We start from the raw sequence: 16,098 nt of genomic DNA, 5'->3' as shown, positions 1-16,098 counted from the left end.
TGGTATAAAGGATAATTTTTAGTATATAATCTGTCTTACTCTGTATGGGCTCTTTAAAGCTTTAAAAACAGACATCCTCTAACTCTTCATGTTAGCTGTTAACTGTCTTTCTCCAAAAAGAAAAAAACCCCAGATATTAACAATCTAACTGTTTTGCTGTTGCATATATCAGCACAGGGTGAATTTCACAAGCTTTTAAAATGTGAACAATGTGAACCCATTTCAGAATAATTTTCTGTTTCATCCTAAGTGTTTTAGGACCAATGTTAGGAGAGTTCTTTCACTTTTCTTCTAAGATAACTACTCAGCAAACATTTGGAGTACTTTACTTCTTGCTGTATGTAGAAGAGATGAGGTAGGGCTCACTATGTATGTTTTTACTTTAGAACAATCCTATGTGATGAAATGAATTTCTTTCCTTGTTTCCTTTACCAAAAGATTGGTAGGACAGTAAACATCTTTTTTTTGGTTTTTGTAAAAAGAGTCATGGTATAATGTTTGCTCCAAATTGGATACTATTAGCTTATTATAGGAGTGTTCCTTTAAAATTAATATATAAAGTTAGTGTGTAAAAATCTTTTAAAAGTTATTGTGTTAATAATTCTCATTTGATCTTTGACTAAATGTTTAACAACAAAGAGCATTATTTTGTATGGATTACTTTAGCTCATATAGATGTTAAATTTTAAGGATTATTACCAGCCAGAAATCTTTTTCTGTATCGAGATTTAATTTTATAACATAGTATATTTTTGCAATGCACAAAGCTCATGGGAAAAAATAAGGCAAATCTTTCATTCTATGTACCTTTTCTACAACTTTGTGAGGTGTGATAATTGTCCACATTTTTTTTTTTTTTTTGGCATGGGAAAATTAAAGCTTATTTCTTTGTGATGAAGCTAGAAAATGTCAATCTTGTTCCTGGTCTTCTAACTTCCTCTCTGGTGATGTGTTTATATTATGTAGCCAGTCTCCTGAAAAATAGTTTTGGTGCCAGTGCATTTTGAGGAACTTGATTAAGTTATAATATGAGACTGATTTTTAGTTTTGGGAGGAGCTTCAATGTGTTTTTCACTTTTAACTCTTTTTTTGCTTTAGCCTGAACACACCACCTGGAACTAAGGTTAAGCTCTCAGGCATTGTTGACATAAAAAATGGATTCCTACTCTTGAATGACTCAAATACCACAGTTCTTGGCGGTGAAGTGGAGCACCTTATTGAGAAATGGGAATTACAGAGAGTAAGTGTAAATTAAGAAAAATGGCTAAAACTTTTAAAACACTATACTCTTTATTGTATTGTCATATTTTAAAGAGCATTTCCTATAGTGGATAGTAAACTTAGTCTTTTGTGTCAGGGTTGAATAGAATGGAATATGATTATCCTTAGAAAAACTATCTTTTTCTAAGCATATTGTTCCTCTAAAGCAGATATAATTTTTATGTATTACCATTTTATTACATACTTTTAAAAATCATTCCTTACTGACACGTTTTAAAACTACCAAGAAAACAATTATAAGCTGTGTATAATGTATCTGTGTATAATTCTTTCTGTAAAAAACAAGTGTTTGTGCATATATATGAATATAATGTATGTGTATTTGTCCCATCTACATATACACACATACATGCAAATGAGAGCAAGTTAGATTTCACTATAATGGCGGGGTCTTGTTGCTCTTGACTTTCTAGTCACATTAGTTGATGTTTTCCCCCATGTATGTTAGCAGTGTCTTCATCCTCCCAGTCATGTAGGTTATCTTGTAATTGTTCTGCTACTTTGCTTCTAGCAAATAATTCTTTTGTCCACTACAGTCAAATCTCATATCATCCCTTGCTCTCCGGTTCCATTGCTGTTACTGTAGTTTAGATCTTTAGTATCTCTTGCCTGTACTAATGTAGTAGCCTTTTAACTGTGTCTCCATGTATCCTTTCTCTATCTTCTAATTTATTTCATGTCTTTCTGCCATATTTTCTTCCTTCGGCATAGTTAAAACCTGTTATACCCCGCTTGTATTTCGAATGCCTTAATTTAGGATTCAAGGCTGTTTATAATCTAGCCCTACTTTCAGTTTACCTTTTCAATTTTCTAAATTCTTCCACATAGATTTTGTTTTAGCCAAATGGAACTACTTCCTCTCTTTTGGATTCTCTATGACTTTCCTCAGTTATACTTTTGGGAAAAAAAAGAAAAGATTTTCCCACTTTTACACCATTCATCTTGTTTTCTCTTAATCTGTGTGTGGCCAAAGGATCCCCATGCCTTTTGACCCAGATCAAGCACATGTTTCTTCAGGAAGTGAAGTTATTATTCCTTTATTGAATACTCTGAACACTTTGTTCTTACTAATAGCGTGTTACTTTTTACCTAGCTCCAAAGTCATGTTTATTTCTCATCTCCTTTAATAGATTGTAAGCCTTTTGAGGTCAGAATTCTTGTTTGTATTATCTATGTTCAATTCTACAAATATTTGTTGAACACTGTATATAGATGTTGTGCTGGGCTCTTTCATCTGTGTCTCACGTTATCCTCCTAATAGTTTTGTAAGGGGTATTGTGTTTATATTGATTTAGAAAATGGACTTTTAAGAACTATTAGATAACTTTATGATTAGACAGCTAATAGGTGATGAATCTGAGCAGAATCCAAGACTATTTTTTCCCATTATATCATAACAGCCATCCTCTATCTCCAAAATGGTAGTCCTGAGCCTTATATCTAATAGACATCATAAAAAAATAATTTGTGGAGTAAATGAATTTCAAAGCTAAATACTTTTTGAGCTGAAATTGATGTTCTTATGCCACCCTCAAATTTTGCTTCTTGTTTAAAGCCAGCCAGTAATATTTCAAGTTTTTGGTATTTTATGATACATTACTCTCTCCTATTTTTTTAGTTGGAAAGTACCTGTGTTTGGGAGGTAAATGGATAAGAATGTTTTTATTTCTTAGTACTTATTCCTTATGATACTAATGTGCTACATTGGGCTCCTGTACTATGCAATATAGGGTAATGTTCCACAACTACATTGTTTGAAAATGTCACAAAAGAAAGTAATTCAGAAGTGGCTTAGTAGTTTTACATTAACAGCCAAGTTTACGAACTGTGAATTTCCTGGAGAAACCTCACCCATTTTATGTAATCCTTTCATAAGTTTATATGTTGTATTTTTGTTGTTGTTAGAGATTTTTTAAAGTGTGGTAAAATGTGCTCAAGTCAGACCAATACCTTACATAATTTTTCCACAGCCCAGCCAGAACCATCTTCCTAATAATTGTAAAGTCAGCTAAACATTTCTAGGAACCTCCTTACGCTCAACACACACACATGTAGTTTAGTTTAATAGTTGTCCTTGAAATATTTTATTATATGTCTCTATGTCTCTGTACTTTGCTTTCTGAAAGCTACATTAGTATTTCTTATAAGGGAGTGATAAAAATTTACTTTTAAAATAGTTTAACCACTTCGGTACAAGCGTTGACTATAGTTGACAGCCACAGATGAACGTGCACAGCCGAGTGTCAACTTTAGCCAACAGCCATGATATGACTTTTCTAATTTTTCAATTATCAAAATAAAATTGTGAACATTTAAAAATAACATAATGAAAACATATTATGTATATGTTACCTATTCTGATTTACATTACAAGTAAAGCTGCCTGTAAAGTAAAACAAGCTTTCAGTGCTTTAAAGCTTTCCTCATCACACAAGAGCAAAACGGATTTGTCGTCAATGCACAGCACAAACTATTGTGCGGATTATGAGTGCCGGTTGTAGGCAAGATTTCACGGCCGGTGAGTGCGGTACTGAAGTGGTTAATTAAAAATATCTTAATATGATCATAGTTCTCTTTGGTTTTATAGTTTTTTGATCTGGTAACCATAGCAATGTAGGAAACATAGAGAGTACAATTACTTGAGCAGCTGGCAGATGTACACATAGAAATAAAATGTAAACATAGAAATTGTAAACCATAGAGTTAATTTTGGAAGGAAAGGAGCTCTAAACATGCTTGTCAAATAGGCAAAGGGAGCATTGGGCAGTTAACTACATACAGGCATTGTAGCTGTGGGAAGTTGATTACAGAAAAGTGAAGCAAGGAAGAAACAAAAAACCTCAAAGCTTAAGTGTTGTGTGTGTTTGTATGGTTCTAGGGAATTCTGTACCAGATGTAATTTACAAAGTAATATAATTCTGTAACATTTTAGTGCCCCCAAATTACAGATCTGTTTTTTTTCTTATTTCTTTTTTTATTGTGGTAAAGTATACATAACATAAAATTTAACATTTTAACCATTTTCAAATGTAAAGTTCAGTGGCATTAAGTACATTCACATTGTTGCACAACTGTCATTACCTTTCACCTCCTGAACTTTTTCATCTTCCCAAACTTAGCTCTGTACTCATTAAAGAAGAATTCCTGATTCCCTGTTCTTCTCAGTTTTTGGCAGTCACCTTTTTACCTTCTGTCTCTATGAATATGACTACTCTAGGTAACTCATGTATGTGGAATCATCCAGTATTTATTCTTTTGTGCCTAACTTATTTCTCTTAATATAATATCTTTAGGGTTCAGCCATGTTATACCCTGTGTCAGAATTTCCTTCCTTTTTTTAAGGTTTAATAGTATTCTAGTGTATATGTATATCACATTTGGTTCATTTATCTATCAATGTTGTTTTCCACGTTTTGGTTCTTGTGAATAATGCTGCTATGAACATGGGTGTACAAATATCTTGAGATCTTGGTTTTAGTTCTTTTGGGTATATACCCAGAAGTGGAATTGATGAATTATATGGTGATTCTGTTTTTGATTTTGTGAGGAACTGCCTTACTGTTGTTTTTCACAGTGGCCATACCATTTTACATTCATTCTCACCAGCAGTGCATAGGGGTTCCAATGTCTTTACATCCTCACCAACACTTGTTATTTTATGTCTTTTTGATGGTAGTCATCCTAATGTGTGTGAAATAGAATCTCATTGTTTTTGATTTGCATTTCCCTAAATGCTTAGTGACATTGAGCATCTTTTTGTGTGCTTATTGGCCATTTGTATTTTCTTTGGAGAAATTTCTATTCCAGTTTTTTGCCCATTTTTTAATCATATTGTGTTTTGTTGTTATATGTGTTATTTATATATTCTGGATAGCAGCCCATTCTAAGATAAATGAACTGCAAATATTTTTTCCCATTCTATAGATTGCCTTTTCACTCTGTTGGTGGCATCCTTTGACGTACAAAAGTTTTTAAGAGTTTTATAGGTTTAGCTTTTACGCTTAGGTTTTTGAGCCATTTTGAGTATATTTTGTATTTGGTGTAAATTAAGGGGCCAACTTCTTTTGCATGTGAATAGCTAGTTTTCCAACAGCACTTTTTGAAAACACTGTTCTTTTACCAATCAATGGTCTTCATCTTTGTCAAAAATCATTTGGCCATATATGCCAGGATTTATTTCTGGATTCTTTATTCTGTTTCATTGGTCTGTATGTCTGTCTTTATGCTATACCATTTTGATTACTGTAACTTTTTATTAAGTTTTATAATTGGGAAATGTGAGACTTTTTTTCAGGATTGTTTTGACTCTTCAGGGCCTTTTGAAATTCCATATAAAATTTAGGAATTATTTTCCTATTTCTGCAAAAAATATCATTGGGATTTTGATAAGGATTGTATTGAATCTGTAGACTGCTTTGGATAGTATTGACATATTAACAATATAAAATATTTCAATCCTTGAGCATTAGATGTCCTTAAATTTATTTATCTTTAATTTCTAAGCAATATTTCGGAGTTTTCAGTATACAAGTCTTTTTTTTTTTTTTTTTTTTTTTTTTTTTGAGACAGAGTCTCGCTTTGTTGCCCAGGCTAGAATGAGTGCCATGGCATCAGCCTAGCTCACAGCAACCTCAAACTCCTGGGCTCAAGCGATCCTTCTGCCTCAGCCTCCCAAGTGGCTGGGACTACAGGCATGCGCCACCATGCCCGGCTAATTTTTTCTATATATATTATTTGGCCAATTAATTTCTTTCTATTTATAGTAGAGACGGGGTCTCACTCTTGCTCAGGCTGGTTTCGAACTCCTGACCTCGAGCAATCCGCCCGCCTCGGCCTCCCAGAGAGCTAGGATTACAGGCGTGAGCCACCGCGCCCGGCCTGTATACAAGTCTTTTGCCTTTTTGGTTAAGTTATTTCTGAGTATTTTATTCTTGTTGATGCTATTGTAAATGGAATTGTGTTTTCTTAATTTTTTTCATATTGTTTATTGTTAGTGTACAGAAGCATAATGTTTTATTTTTTTAAATTTTTTTATAGACTGGGTCTTACCCTGTTGCCCAGGCTAGAGTGCAGTGTTATCATCATAGTTCACTGCAACCTCAAACTCCTGGGTTTCAGGGATCTTTACACCTTTAAATTCACTAACTTTTTGTTCTGAAATATCTAATTTTCTCATTCATAATCTCATCTAATGAGATTTTCATTTCTGATAGTTTTTTCTTATCTAAAAATTTCATTTCATTTTTATAATATTTTCTATTTATTTTCCCATTGAATTCATATTTTCTTTTAAATATACATAGTTTTAGTAGGTGTTTAATACTCTGCTAGTTCTGTCATCTTTCTCATCTATGGCTCTGTTTTTATTAATTTTTCTGATGATTACAGATCACATTTTCCTTTCTTGACATGCCTTGTTGTTTTTGCTTAGATGCTGGACATTGTGATGTATTTGGTTGTTGAGAGTCTAGATGTTGTATATTCCTTTAATGACTATAGAAACTAGTTTTGGCAAATGGTTAACTTACTTTTGATCAGTTTGACTTGTTAGAGACATGTATTCAAGCTTTGAAAGGAGCATCTAGAGTAGCCTTTGCTCCAAATATTTTTTTAGTTCTTTGGGTTTCTACTCATTGCTCTGAATGATCACCAGAGACTCTCTAGGCTGAGTGGTCAGGGCTGGATTGTCTCTTTACCCTTTGTGAGCTCTAGGAATTGTTGAGCTTATAAATCTCAGTTGGTTTTTACTTAGACTAGTTCTTAGCAGTGACACAAGGGAACTCCTATGAAGGTTTCTGGAGCTGCTTTTCTATATAGGTTTCTCTTTCTGAAACTCTGCCCCACAACTTCCAGTTGCTTTAGCCTGTTTGAGCTATCAGATTGGTGTTTTCTACTCATCTCTCTGGTAACCTCTGTCTGTGTCATGCCTCCAAACAGAAAGCCAGAGCTCACCTGTTTTTTCTTCCTTTTTTTTTTTTTTTCTGTCTCTCTCTCTTTCTCTCAGGTATAATAGTACTGTGTCTTAAAAAGTTGTTTCCTTCACTCATCAGTTGGTATAAAAAATAAAAAATATAATAAAAAAAAAAGTTGTTTCTTATACATTGTCCAGATTGCTAGTTATTTTTATAGGGTGATTAAGTGTGGCTCTTGTACCTTTAACAGGGCAGAAATCTTGCAAAATGTTTTTAATTATATAATGTTATTGACAGATGGTATTATTGGCAGCTTATGTGAGTTTTTTTTTTTTTTTTTTTTTTAGACAGAGTCTCACTCTGTTGCCCAGGCTAGAGTGTCATGGTGTCAGCCTAGCTCATAGCAACCTCAAACTCCTGGGCTCAAGCAATCCTTCTGCCTCAGCCTCCCGAGTAGCTAGGACTACAAGCGTGTGCCACCATGCCCGGCTAATTTTTTCTATATGTTTTTAAGTTGGCCAACTAATTTCTTTGTATTTTTTTAGTAAAGAAGGGGTCTGGCTCTTGATCAGGCTGGTTTCAAACTCCTGACCTTGAGCGATCTGCCCACCTTGGCCTCCTAGAGTGCTAGGATTACAGGCGTGAGCCACTGCACCCAGCCTTATGTGAGCTTTTAAAGGAAATTATTGTACAAATTGATATGATTTATAACTGTTTGAATCTTTTTTAAATCTAAATTAATACTGAGCAAAGGGCATCTGGATAACTTTATACATTTGTTGTTGTTTTTAAAATCAGCTTAATATTTTAAATATAGGTTGTAAAGAAATGTGGCATTCATATACAGTTTAAAGTATTCTTTGCTCAGTAAACTGATTGTTACAGTTGTCATTAGTCTTAATATTTATAAAACTTACATAAAATATATAGTATTATTTACGTAATTCAGAAACTCTGGAATATCCTTGAAACTCTGGAAAATTCTTGGTGATTTTTTTTCAACTTTGGCATCTACTATTTTATGTCATATTTTAATCATAATTGTTTCTATAATGATAATTATTAAAAGGCACAAAAAGTTCAAAGTTGAGAAGATGTATTAAATAACAACTAGTGCTTAACAGATATATAAATAGAAAGAATAGACGACTGAAAGAAGTCCTGAAGATTCCTTATAGTATTTTAGAAAGGATTTTATAATGTAAAAAATTCCTTTTGCTAGGAGGATATTGTCTTTCCATTTTCATAATACATTGTTAGCTTTCTACCTATGAGAATTCAGAAAAAAGAAAGCTAAACTTTGTAGGGTTTGGAAGCTTATTTTTATTTAAAAACAATTGAATACCTCTTCAATATATGTATTGCTTTATAAAACATAAAGCATTATTAAGGTTGATCTGAGTGCAGTGGTGTTTACAACTAATTGATCACAACTGGTTACTGATTCCTTTGTTCCCTCTCCACAAAACACTGCCTCACTTGACCATAAAAAAAATTAAAAATAATTAAGAGCATTTTACTGTAATTGAACTATAACAACTTGATCTCTTTATTAACAATTAGAAATTACATTTTTAGTATGTTGTTTGCTAATAAATTTTATGTCTAAAAACTTCATTTTGAAGGTAATTTCCAGGTAATTATCTGTTAGTTTATAGTTTTAATATGCTTTAAAATGGAATTCTTGTTACCAGAGTTTGTTATCTTTGAATTTGCTACTTGTTGAAGAGAACTGCTTTCTCCTTAGGAGAACAGCTTGATAAATATTTCTGAAAATTATGAGTGAATGTGTGTTTTGGTAAGGGGAGATGAGGGGTGAGTCTTTCCATAGTTGTTGAAGTTAGGAATAAAATATTTTATGTAGTTCGAAATAATTTTTAGAAGGCCTTCCCTGCCCCCCCCTATTTTCTTGTAAGAATCTACTAAAAGAAGTAGCCTGTTACATTATCAATGTAGCAAATGTATTTTTTATGTATAATTTCTGTTTTATGACTGAATTTTTTTTTCACAGAGCTTATCAAAACACAATAGAAGCAATATTGGAACCGAAGGTGGACCACCTCCTTTTGTGCCTTTTGGACAGGTAATAACTTTGATGTTGGCAAATAAATTTAAGTCAGGAAAAGGTATTTTTCATTTGTATTCAAGCTGTGTTTTGTTTTGTGCTGAACTATTTGTTTAGAGGTCAGAGAGTTATATGGAAATATGAAGTTCAAGGAAGTTAATAATTTTGTATTTTTTTCTTTACTGTAATTAAATTGTTGGTGTTCTCAAGAGCTATTAACCCAGAGATCGAAGCAATTAAGAGCCATATTTGAAGAGCAACTTACAAATAATTAAGATAGGAGGGGGTTTTATTTTTTTTAAGGGAAATTCAAAAGTAGGATCATAAAAATATGCCATAATTTATCATTTTCATTAAAAACGTAAGAGGGGGCAGAGAAAAGTAAAGCTGCACAGAGTGATCAGACAAAGGTGAGAACACAATAAGCAGGAAAGAGCTTCATTGTACTTTAGGAGAGCCTACTTTTCCCATTGTTCCATCCAAGATTCTGTTTGTCTTCCTCATTTCAAATACCTATCTCAGTCAGGAATAGGTATTAATTTTATTCCAGTTGATATTTTCCTATTCAACCAAGCACCTCTGACCTTTCTCCTACATAAACTAAACATTTTCTGTCTACTCCATATTTTTCAATTCCCTGTGCTACAAAGTGCTACCTTGAGGTAACTCCTCAGCTGGTCAATATCACTTATGTCTTCCTGGTTGTCCTGAGCATTAAATTGCATTTGTAACAATGTCCTCCAGCCTTTTCTTGCTTTATCTGTGACAGTTCTAAGAAAAATCTCTGTGGTAACTTGCTTTTCACTTAATGATGGCCCCAGAATTTAGCTATTGGTAATCTGTCTTGCATTTGCTCTTTAATTTTCTTTAAGAGTGCTGGCTAAGAGTGACAGTGAGTTGGGGACGTAACTGGTAGAAAACAAGCTGGGTGTGATGGCTCGCCCAACACTGTAATCCCAACACTTTGGGAGGCCAAGGTGGGAGGATCACTTGAGGCCAGGAGTTCAAAAGTGGCCTGGGCAACAAAGTGAAACCCCATCTCTACAAAAAATTTTCTGGGCTTCGTGACATGTGCCTGTAGTCCTAGCTACTTGGGGGGCTGGGGTAGGAGGATTGCTTGAGCTCAGGAGTTTGATGTTACAGTGAGCTATGATGATGATATTGCACTCTACCCTACCCAATAAAGTGAGACCCTGTCTCAAAAAAAAAAAAATAAAACCAACTAAAAATAGGTAGGAAACATCTACATTTTGATAACAAGGTTTTTTTTGTGTGTGTGTGTGTTTTAAATTTTTGGTTAAAAATGATGTCTAATTTATAAGAATATATATAAATGGGCAAGATCAGTTGATTGGCATCCTCTTCAAAAACTTTTTTGTAAGGTCTATTCAAAATTGAAGTCATCTTTGCATTGTGCCTATTTTGAAAGTATTTTTAAAAAGGTTGATTTTTTTTACTGTGTTTTGGAACAGGAGACAGTCAAGATGAAAGGAGGTATGAAGTCCTATCTATAGTGTGATCCATGTGTAATAAAATTCCCCAGAAGGAAAACAGAGTACAAACATTCTAATAACATATTTGAAAATAATAAATGATATATTTGTGAGAATTTACTTTCCCCTTAACATTTTGGTGATAATATTTCTCTTTCATAAATTGTTTAATACATAAAGTCAACTTTTTTTTTTCCCAGAGAGACTTATGATCTAATTATTCTTAAGAATTTGAAGTGTGTTTTATGGCTTTTTTTGAGTTAGGAAGTGTAACAAAAGGTATAGTTTAATATTTGTTTATAAAGTTCATTCTGAAAATTTCTTATGCAGCGTATCACAGCCTTGTACATGGGCTGTGCGTTGGTATCAATATGATATATTTATATTGATGAAAGTGTACTATATTTGTGTAATATATTTGTTTGAGAAGTTCTCCTCCTCATTTTTATTAATGTGTTGAGAAAAGGTTCATTTTATAGGATGTTTACTGGTAGGATTGGAATGGAGACCAAAATTTAGGGCTTATTTTTAGGCAGTGATGCCTTTCTTAATTTATTTTATGAGACAAAAATCAAAAACTTTGCAGCCCGATGGGGAAGAGGGTATGTTTTAGCCTTTGGTTTATAAGCACAGAGAGATCTTTTTATATGTTAAAATAACTGTAGTATATAACCCACATATGGATATTGTGGCATAATGTGGAAATTAACCTCTTAATTACAAAACCAAATTTACCTATTATTATACATTAGTCTAGACTGTTTGAAATCTAAAATTATTTTAAGTTATTACCCTAAAATGAAACTTAGATCTCTTAGTCCAATATATATTTTAAATATGTGCCCTGGTTTAGATGGCTACATATTTGTGTAGTTTTTAATTTTATTTACTAGTTACATTTATTTAAAAGTTACTTTTTCTACTTTTATTTTTAAGTATATGGGATAGAATTATATTTTGTGGGCTCTCTGATATTGTTGTGGATATAATCTTTTTTTTTTTTTAAGAAATGCTACTTTCTAATGAAAACGAGAATCACTTTTGGATCTACTGAATTAACTTATATTTATTTATTTTATCAGAAGTGTGTATCTCATGTCCAAGTGGATAGCAGAGAACTTGATCGAAGAAAGACATTGCAAGTTACAATGCCTGTCAAACCTACAAATGATAATGATGAATTTGAAAAACAAAGAACTGCTGCTATTGCAGAAGTTGCAAAGAGCAAAGAAGTAAGAAATTAAATCATTATAAAATTCTCTGATTTATTATTATGTTCTATTTAGATTACTCATGATTGTTATTATCTTTTCACATAAGATAAACTAATTAGGCAAATCCTTGATGTTATCCTTCTTGCATATTCCATAAGTAGAAAATGCCCTACTACTTTATGGGATCTTAAACTTACCTATTTTATTAATATGCTCTTTTTCCAAATCTCCATGACAGTTCCAGTAAGTTACTCTGGCTAGCAACCTCTATACAGTATAGCAACCTCTATACTGTTTTACATAATGGCTGTTCTAATTTATATTCCCACCAAGTGTATAAGAACTCCCAAGTATATAAGAGTTCCCCTTTCTCTGCATCCTCACTAGTATTTGTTGTTGTTTTTTTTTTTTTTTTTTGTTATCCTTCTTCCCTCTTTCTTCCTTTTCTTTTTAATGATGGAACAATTGAGCAGAATTTTTTTTTTTATTCTGGCAGAGGGCTTCCTGTTAGTAGGTGGGCTAGTTGTCACTTTCTGTGGATAATTTTCCTCTATAAAAGCAACTTCTGAGAAATAACAACTTCTAAGGAATGAGTAAAAATCAGGATAAATCAGTGGTCTGTTATTAACATTTTTGTTAGTTTTATTCTTATTTATATTTGCTGTATAGTAAAAAATAATTTTTATTTTTGGAGTATATGTGTAATTACATACACAAACCCTCCTTTTTAAAAACTGACAAATAATTATATATATTTATGGGGTATATGTGATAGCAATATATGTATACAATGTATATTGATGAAATGAGGGTAATTTTCATATCCATCACCACAAACATTTATCATGTCTTTGTATTAGGAACATTGAAAATTCTCTCATCTAGCTCTTTTGAATTATATAATAAATTATTAACTATATTCACCCTGCTATGTCATAAAACACTAGAATTTATTCCTCCTATCTGACTAATTTTGTACCCATTGACCAACCCTCCCCCTTACCCTTTTCACTCTCTGGTAACCACTGTTGTACTCTTTACTTCTATGAGATCGTTTTTAGCTCCCACATATGAATGAGATCATGTGGTATTTGTCTTTGGTTTCTGGCTTTTTTCAGTTAACATAATGTACTCCAGGTTTATTCAGGTTGCCACAAATGACAAGATTTTATTCTTTTTAATGGGTGAATAGTATTCCATTGTGTATATATAATTGGCCTTCTGTATCTGTGTATTCCGCATTTGTGGATTCAACTTATCATAGATTGAAAATATTCGAAAAAAAGAAAAGGATGGATGTGTCTGTACTGAATGTGTACAGATTTTTTGTCATTATTTCCTAACATAGTATAATAGCTATTTGCTTAGTATTTACATTGTATTGGGCATTAAAAGTAATCTAGAGCCAATTTAAAGTATATAGGAGGATGTGCATAGGTTATATGCAAATACTGCACCATTTTATATAAGGGACTGTGGATTTTTTTATAAGACCCTTTTTTATATAAGGGACTGTGGATTTTATATAAGCATCTGTGGATTTTGGTACCTGAGAGGGATCCTGGAACCAGTCCCTCATGGATACTGAGAGACAACTATAGATCCATTCATCTACTGATGGACACTTGGATTGATTCCATAATTTGGCTGTTGTGAATAGTGCTACAGTAAACTTGGAAGTGAAGGTATCTTTGACATACTGACTTCCTTTCCTTTGGAAATATAACCAGCACTGAGATTGCTGGAGCTATATGATATTTCTATTTTTAGTTTTTTGAGGAACCTCTATACTGTTTTCATAATGGCTGTTCTAATTTATATTCCCACCAAGTGTATAAGAACTCCCAAGTATATAAGAGTTCCCCTTTCTCTGCATCCTCACTAGTATTTGTTGTTGTTTTTTTTTTGTCTTTTTGATTATTGCCATTTTATAATTTCCAATTTATAATAACTGTAATATTACCTCATTGTGGTTTTGATTTGCATTTTCCTGATTATTAGTGATATTAAGAATTTTTTCATGTGCCTGTTAGCCAATTTTATGTCTTCTTTTGAGAAATGTCTATTCAGATCCTTTGGCTATTTTTTAATTGGATTATTTGAGTTTTTTGTTTTGCTGTTGAGTTGTTTGAATTTCTTGTATATTCTGGATATTAGTCCCTTATCAGATGGATAATTTGCAGATATTTTCTCCTATTCTGTAGGTTGTTTCTTCACTCTGTTATTTGTTTCCTTTGCTGTATTGAAGATGTTTAGTTTGCTACAATTCTATTTGTCTTTTTGTTTTTGTTACCTGTGCTTTTGAGGTCTTATCCAAAAAAATCTTTCCCAGACCAATGTCCTGAAATAACAGACCTTCCGTCTTATGCTATTGACATGCACGGTTTCTCTTTTGTTTTGAATTTCTTGCTTATTTGGAATAGGAGTTTCTCTAGTTCTTTATTAATTTCTATAGACTGTAATAGGAAATTTTACATGTCATGAGATTTAAATAGTTTCCTTTATTCAGAACCTGTAATGGCATTTAGCTGACAACTGCTTTCCTATTTAATTTTGAATGCTTAGTAGTAGCCTGCTTGCATTTTGGTTGTTCTTCCTGCAGTGTCTATCATCAGTCTAGTGTAGGGGCCAAAAGCACAAGCTCTGGGATCATAGCCTGGAAACATATCCTGCTGACAACCTTGGACAGGTTACTTAGCTTTTGTATCCCATTTTTCCTCATCTGTGAAACTTGGGGAGGATAATGGTAACTACTTCGTATGTGAGAATTAAAATTGATAATCTTTAAAACATTTAGAACTAATACTATTACTATCTGGCATAGATGATGATACACTTACTCAAATCTCTCAATAAACACGACTATTGCTCTTCTTCAATATGTCTTCTAAGGCACATTTAAAAAATCATTTTTAACATTTCTTAATGCATTTTATATAGTGTACATGAAATATATTTATTTTTTTCCAAAATATATATTAAAATTATGGCATTTGAGAAGAAGATATTGGGAATATATATTTGTTAATGATTGTATAAAGCTTTTCTTTTGATTTATGTTTATTTCAAATAAATTTTCCTCCCAAGGGTTTTGTTTGATGTGGTTACAGCTGTCTATTTATTGCAGTATAGTTAGTATGTTGTAATGTGCTTCTTTTTTTTTTTTAAGTCATTATTAATCACATTATATTCTCCCATGGACATATGATAATTAAAGAATCATAGTTTTTTGGAACTAAAATAGACATCAAAACTTCTCGATTTATATATGAGTGTTAATGGCAGCTCACAACTAACTACCAAACTTGGGACTTGTCCAAAGTTACCAAGTGACAATTCTAGGACTAAATCTATATGTAATATAGACCTATAAGTGATATAAACATACAAAATAAGTAAGTTGCAGATTGCAATTTTAAGTATAGTAATCTGCTGAGGCCTCAATATAGCAAGATTTGAGCCAAGACTTGAGGAGGTAAGAGAATTAGCTACTTGGTTATCTGAGGAAGAGTGTTTTAGGAAGAAGGAAAAGCCATGACAAAGGTTAGTAAGAAGGAAAAGCCATGACAGAGGCTCTAAAGCAGGAGCATATGTTCAAGGAACAGCAAGGTGGCCAGTGCAAGCAGAGAGAGCAAAGGGACAATTAGTAGAAGATAGAGTCAAGAGAGATAATGGAGGTCAGTTTATGTAGGGCCCTGTAAGCCATCATAAAGACATTGGACTTCATTCAGAGAGAAATGAGGGAGCCTTTGGAATGCTTTGAGGACAGCAATAACATCAGCTGTCCTATATTTTAAAAGGCTAATTCTGGCTGCTGTATTCAGAGTAGGTTGTAGAGAAGGAAAATGGAATCAGACAAGTTAGGGAATTATTGACGTAATCCATGAAAAAAAATCATGGTGGATTGGACAAAAATAGCAGGTGTGTAGGTGGTGAGATTCTAGAATTTTGAAAGTAGAGCCATCAGAATTTCTCAGATTGGATATGGGTTGTGAGAGAAGATGAGGTATTAAGAATGACTCTAAAAGCTTTACCCTGAGACATTGGCAGGTTAGAGTTGCTCATCTTGAAATGAGAAGACTGGAGTTGAGCAGGTGTGAGGAGAGGAAGATCTGGTACTTCATTTTGAACAT

General features: G+C 32.8%; 1 protein-coding gene across 5 annotated transcripts in view; it reads left to right on the top strand.

Moving 5' to 3' along the window:
- TDRD3 (tudor domain containing 3) overlaps nt 1–16,098 on the top strand; it is a 131,925-nt gene that overhangs the window by 57,597 nt on the left and 58,230 nt on the right. For all 5 annotated transcript variants that reach the window (XR_012922440.1, XR_012922441.1, XM_012749784.3 and 2 more), the window contains 3 exons: nt 1,099–1,240; nt 9,205–9,276; nt 11,834–11,983. Coding sequence is in view for 3 of the 5 variants with exons in the window: in XM_012749784.3 (XP_012605238.1) it covers nt 1,099–1,240; nt 9,205–9,276; nt 11,834–11,983 (364 nt within the window). In the remaining 2 variants the exon portion in view is untranslated. The remainder of the gene's footprint in view (nt 1–1,098; nt 1,241–9,204; nt 9,277–11,833; nt 11,984–16,098) is intronic.

Source organism: Microcebus murinus, chromosome 13 (assembly GCF_040939455.1).
Source record: "Microcebus murinus isolate Inina chromosome 13, M.murinus_Inina_mat1.0, whole genome shotgun sequence".
Classification (NCBI taxonomy): domain Eukaryota; kingdom Metazoa; phylum Chordata; class Mammalia; order Primates; family Cheirogaleidae; genus Microcebus; species Microcebus murinus.
This window is presented reverse-complemented; position numbering and strand designations above follow the sequence as displayed.